Source organism: Corvus brachyrhynchos, unplaced genomic scaffold, assembly GCF_000691975.1.
Source record: "Corvus brachyrhynchos isolate BGI_N302 unplaced genomic scaffold, ASM69197v1 scaffold70, whole genome shotgun sequence".
Taxonomy (NCBI): domain Eukaryota; kingdom Metazoa; phylum Chordata; class Aves; order Passeriformes; family Corvidae; genus Corvus; species Corvus brachyrhynchos.
Window position 1 is genome coordinate 3,629,282 of NW_008236217.1, and position 6,578 is coordinate 3,635,859.

A 6,578-nucleotide genomic window follows, 5' to 3' on the forward strand; every position below is an offset into this window, starting at 1 on the left:
AAGAGAGGACAAAAGCAGAATGAAGGTGTTTTTCAAATCAGGAAATGTAATGCTAAATGAAGCAAAAAAATACATTGCTGGTGTGAGTGCGATTGATTTGCTCCCTCCTACTGGGCAGCTCAGTAGGCTTCTGAAAAGAAGGACGCTTAAATCTCATGTAGGTGAGGTGTGTTGATGAAAAAAGCTTGGCATCTTGTGGACTTGCCTCCCCACTTGACTGATGCTGATGTCTCAGACCACAGATACCGCTTTTTGGATCTTGTACAAATTCTCAGTGGTGCTGCAAGGGGCCATTCCTCCTCTCTCCTGTCCTTGTGTAGGCACAGACACCTCTGAATCAAGATGCTGATGCTGAAAGCTATTTGTCCTGGCCTGGATTAATGCTTGTGGCTGTCTGAAAGCTACCGTAAGTGCAGGAGAGGTGGTGACAATGGGCAGCTGGGGGTGGTGTCAGAAAGAACCTTCCTTTACAGCAGTGACACCGATTTATGCCAGATTACAGGACCTGAGTCTCCATGCACATAAGAGGCCTCTTCTGTCTTGATTCTCTGGTGCATAGCAATGTGGGAGTTCTTGTTTACTTATCAGAAACAAAGCTGAAAAGAGGAAACTCAAGACAGCCTCTGTTTCTGCAACCTGTCAATCTGGCCCCACTCACAGTTATAATCGCCTATGTTTTTCTTGGCTCCTACCCCTCATTTCTCTATGCTGCTTCCAAGGCTCCCCATTTTAGATGCTCCTGCATGCCACTGCAGTACATAGAGGAGTCTTTGGTCAAACCCACTAGAACTCCATGTAAATTTTGTCCCAGTACCTACAGTAGAGTCAGGTTTCACAGGTCTCTTGGTCTTTCAAATACACATTCAGGGCTCACTTGAGGCTACTTGCAGAATAGAAGCCCATCTCTTGAGTTATTTATAGATCCTTCACTGCTCAGGGAGATTTCCTCACTAGTTGTCTCTTGCTAAACAAGAATAACACTTTTTGTCTTTTCTTAAAAAAGACAAGACATATATAGTACAATAAAGTAAAAAAGCTACTTGGGCCTCCCTTCTTGGTAAGAAGCCTTTTTCAGTGAGTCACACTTGGATCAGTTCCCTAGCTCTGTTCACAGAACACTGCCCACCCTTTCAGGGACAAAACTTCACAACCCCCTTAAGGATTTTCTTTATATGTGAAGAGATTGCCACATGGTGGCAATTTACCTCCATTTTACAGTTATATATACAAGTGCCTAACCCAGTCTAGATTCTTATCCAAGTATGTTTTCCTTCCCTTCCTTTGCTCTTAGGAAACACTGGTGCATCAATGTTGAGATTACTTACTCCTTGTTTGGTTTTGTAGGGGTGTTTGTCCCTCTTGTCTATTCCTTCCCACTCCACAATGCTTAGGATGCCATTACTTTTTCCTTCCTCCTTCCAGCCTTCCTTCTAAAAGAGAATATTGGGACGGGCTTGGATTTTATGTAATCCTTGACTACTTTCTTAAAAAGCAATGTAAACTTTTCTTAACAGGCATGAATGGAATGACAATAGGTACAGTTGAGGGAGCAGGGAACCATGTCAGGACAGGTGCAGAGGGTTGAGGCAGACTGCAAAGCACGTGCTCAGAACAGCTTCCTGCGACCCTCTCTCCTCAAGATGGCCCAGGGAACAAATGAGGAGGCATAACCCAGTCTCTGCTGTAATACCATTGAAACCAAATCATCTCTATGAGAAGTTTACACTGTTACTTTAAAAAAGGCAGCAAACATGACACGAGTGCTCTATAACAATTATGGTGTGAGGATGTTAACCCTTTGGTGCTCTGAAATGGGTCCAAAGCAGGGCACCATTCTCTGTTGTCCCTCACATGCAGCTGCACAGGGTCCAGCCCTCCCATGCTCTCACCTCTCAAAAGAGCAAACATCCCTGAGATGCTGCTTGCAAGTTGAACTGTAGCACTGAAGGAAAAGTATTTCACTCCACTGCACAAAAACAGCAAGAAAGAGTGGAATCCTGGCACAGCAGGAAACCAAGATGTCCCTGGAGTAATTCCAAAGGCTTGCAGGACGATGCATTTTCACAGCATCACAGAAACATGAGCTCTTATTTTTCAAGAGTCCTGATTATAGGTTAGTGCCTTTTGCATTTTCTTTCTGCTTTCTTTTGAATATGAATTTGTTAAGAAGTATTGAAAGTGATCTCTTACTGAAATTTGGTCTGCGCCAACCTACCCCTTTTTGTTGGCATATATGTTTAAAGCACTATTTTTCTCTGTATTGAATTCCATTCTTAGATGGCTGAAATAGATTTAGGAGTGTGAGTATTTATCAAGCAGTGTTTAGGATCAAGCACCATTTTTTGCCGTTTAACCATCATAACAAACATATACTCAGCAGACACTCTGAACAAAATTCCATTGTATGGAATTGTCCTCAGTTGTGAATTATATTTTTTATGGCAGATTTACTCCTTTGACAGAGAAAATTCAATATGTAGCTGCATTTCTATTACAGATACAGTCTTCTGCTAGCCAACAGATAAGCTTTTTATGAGCAGCCATGCTTCTGTGGCACTCTTCTGGGCTGCTGCCAAGCTTTGCCGTCCTTCCTTTCATGAACAGATCAATGTGCAAATATTTGAAAACCCTAAATAATATAATAGCTACTTGAATGCATGTTCAAAAAAACAACAACCAAAAAAAACCCAAAAAACCCCTCAAAAACAACAACAAAACACCCACCCAAAACAACACAGAGCAAGATCAATTTCAAAACTGTTACACCTACATAATGTACGTAATGCAAATCTACAAAACCAAGGAGAGAAGGGAAAGGGGTAGCACACAGCAACCATTTCCAAAGCTGACCCATGGGCCATACAGATCAGCTTTTCCTCTAAGCCATAGTGGAAGCCTGTGCCTTCCTGTGCCTCTTTGCCACATTCCCCCTCAAACAGAACATGCAATGCCAGCTTCAACCAGAGCCGGTAATGTTGGGAAGACGAGCATGGGTAAAGAACACGATGAAGAATAAGCACACAGGAGAGATTACACTGTGTTGGGTTTTTATTATGCATAGGAGCAATGCTGAGGTGTGTGGGGTGTGTGTACAGCCACTGGTTAGAATCCAGCCTAAAATTCAGAGATGACCAGCAGGTGCAGCTGTGTTGTCCACAGTGGTTGCTGAGGGCATCCTCTGCTGATAATTGAGCACCCTGCATTTTTAACGAGGCAGTGAGACTCTTCCGCTCACACCACCACACAAGCTGCTGGCTTTAGCCCAAGTGCATTTTATCTTCTCTGCACTTGTTCTCCTTCTATTTCTCTGTTCTCCTTCTTGCAATGGAATAAGAACCTGTGGAGATAAGATCCTTTTTCTCCTCTGTTGCCCTTCAAATGAGAGGATGTGTGCTTGGAGTGATGCCCATTAGCGGAAGCGATGTTGGAATACTGGAATCAAAAAATTCCCCATGGAGGAACAGCAGTGGTAAAAGAAGAAAACTGAATAAAGTGAAGTGACCTTGGTGGACAGCCACTGAAGGGAAAAAAAATGAGAAAAGAAAGAAGAAAAACTATCTGGAAACGGGTTTATGTGTGAGGGCAATATAAAATATAAAAAAGTACAAGAAAAGGAATGGGAAGTCAACAAAAATGTCACAACAAGCAGAATGAGAAGGCATAAGCAATAAAGCAAGAGAGGCAAAAAGATTAATCAAATCTTTCCTTATTGCAGGGTTGAACCACTTGCCTTATGTTTTTTTAAATGTAAATCTATAAATAAACCTCGTTGGCTTTTTTTTCCCATTGAGGGGATAGAAAAGACGCTAATAAGTTCTTACAAAGGGTAAACAGTTTAAGGGGATGATACTAGTGATACTGAAGTATTAAAATGAAGATCAAAGCTAGGATTTCCAGTATAGGGTTTCTAGGTTATCCATACACCACTACAGCTCTAACAGATTAAAGACTCATTTGAACATAAAAAGCTGAAAAATCATAGGGATCGTGGCTATTATAATAATGCTGTCATTACAAAACATAGTAAAGGCCCAGTTCCTTCAGGCTCAGACCAAATAGTTCTTTATGAATAGTTCCATTAAAATTAGTGGAATCATCTTGGTGGGATCTGTTCCTCATCAAGAGTAAGGGTGTCCAAGGTCAGTCTGCTCAAGCTCAGTGACATTTTTCAACTCTTAGACCAGTTTCCATTCTGACCTCTGGAGCAGTATATGGGTGACAGTGATGCTTTGACTGTTCACTTCCATCAGCAGCAGTGCACTTACAGTTATATAGAGGAATACTTTTCATAAGGAGAAGAATCTGTGCTCTGCAACCTAAACTCATCAGAGCATTGAATATTGTTCAAGTAGGTGCTAGTTCCAGCAGCAGTCTCTGGTGCCATGGGGTTGAAGGTTTCTGCATTGAAACTCTACAACTCCTTGGCAACAAGAGCTGTTCTGGGACCAATAGGACAGGTAAACAAGTGTAGCTTTCCCTGCTCTCAAAGCCATAGCTCTCCTGGGCATTAACATTTCAGACTCATTCAGTAGAGTGAGACCCTGAATGACATAAAGTTACACCACAGAACAGAGAAGAACAGATCCCCTTTTTAATCTCCATTTCAAATGTCACCTACTATAGCGATATGCTCTCAGGTCAAGTCAGGTTTGTGGAGAGAAGAAAAGTTGGGTTTGAAAGACAGTGTACTTTCGAGATGGTTTCTTTCTTGCCACTTCCCATGTCAAGTGCCAGCAATTCTAGGATTTTACATATACTCTAGAGTAGGATTGGAAATGGATATGTAAAATTCAGTGTATTAGAACTCTGGAAGTTGCAAACCCCAGCTAAAAAGGAGCTATAAAGGGTAATTGCTCAGGTTTGGTGTTCATACCTTTACATTTCCACCATATACCTGTCCATTTTTTCTCAGATGTCTCAGACTTGATGTTACCATTATGCACATTATGATTACTGTCACCTTACACACAGGACACGTAATGAAAGAAGGCAAAAGTCCATGAAAAAGCTACCATGCCTTCAAAATTACCTTTAGGATTATGACTTCCAAGACAGACTTGAAATTTGTGACTTGGATTCCCCTATAGGTCTGCAAGAAATCTTTAGAGTACATCCACTCCTGCTGCTGACAGATGGTACAGCAGAGAACAGCAACTATGAAGATAACAGTATTTCACCCACAAGTTTTTCTTACTATGTAGTAGCATAAGGTAGCTGTGAAATCAGTGGTGTTTCAGAACACTTCTTGCACAACTGAGGCTTCTGGCTGGAGGTAGCCCAAACACTCAATCAGTCTATAAACTCTCAATCTCAGCACAGAGGTCACATAAAAGAAAAAGATACCTAGCTAGATGACAGGCAGGTTTATGTGGGTCACGGCTGTTTCTACTATGTGCCAGAGGCCAAACCTGCTGCTTTTCACCCTGAAATGAAGAACTACAAAGCTTCAAACCCCTCGGGGCTTTTCTCCCCCCCTCAGCTTGTCATGACAGCGTCTGGGCAAGATACAAAAAGGAACTGCAGAGAGGAAAGACTGAAAAAATTGAAGCTCTAATATATTCCTATTCTCTGACCCCATTCCTCCTTTTCTGTGCATCAACAGTTTTAATAATCTGGCAAAAGCAAACCCTGAAACTAGGAAACCCTTTCCTAACCAGTGTCACAAAAACCCTTGTCATTTACTGAGAAACATTATGATGAGACTCAATGGTTTTCATATCTTATCTCTTCTTCTCTTTTCTTTTTTTTCCTTTTCATTTAATACCACTTAGTTCCTCATTTTTTAAATAGCTGTTTTGATAAGACAAATTTGCATTTTAAAACAAACAAAAAATTAGGATCTGCTTATGGAATTGAGGTTTGTGTGGTAGTGGCTGTTGGAAAAGATAGAAGAATAACAATAATAAATATCAGTGAAATCACTCTTACATATAATGTCTTCACTATGAAATAAACCACTGTTACATCCACGCTAAGCGTATGTAAACAAAACAGATGGGGGATTTCCCACTGCTGGTTTCTTTCTTCTAAGGATGGTTATTTTCAGTTCACAAACTCTCAGCTGTCATCCCTGATTTATCTTCGCAGCAGATACCTGCTGGGGTCACAGGGCTGGGAGCTGGGGCGATGCGGCACGTCCCCCGCTTGCTGCGCTCTGCCGCCCCTGCCAGCCACAGTGTTCGTAGCTGGGGTTCGTGCTTCCCTTTTAACCCCTATCTCATCCCTCCCTCTGTCAGTGCCTGACATTTTGTGCATCTTGGTTGTGCTCCGGCATGGTGAGAGCCGTATGAAGGAGAGGCACGAGCTTAGTTTGTTGGTAAGCATCCTCCTTTAATTCGGGGAGGGGAGAGAGGGTTACTAGAGATAACGAAACCCCTCCTGCGTTCAATCTGCTACCCAAACAATGGCTTTATTTAAAGATATGAAGACATCGCTGTGTAGAGATCCTTTAAAAATGTTTTAGCCTTTCCCAGCCGTAGAGAGAGCGACCACTTTATTTGATGGAAAGGGCTCTTCCCGCCCCTTCCTACTCCTGCCCTCCCTCCGCCCTCCGCCTCCCTTCCCCATATATTATTTTT

The 6,578-nt window shown here is 42.1% G+C and overlaps 1 protein-coding gene across 1 annotated transcript in view; it reads left to right on the top strand.

The window, feature by feature from the left end:
* The first annotated feature begins 4,382 nt into the window (after positions 1-4,382).
* The window catches only part of TRIM67 (tripartite motif containing 67), a 43,705-nt gene continuing 41,509 nt past the window's right edge, over positions 4,383-6,578 (top strand). The window contains exon 1 of the mRNA XM_017744892.1: positions 4,383-4,457. Coding sequence (XP_017600381.1) covers positions 4,383-4,457 — 75 coding nt within the window. The remainder of the gene's footprint in view (positions 4,458-6,578) is intronic.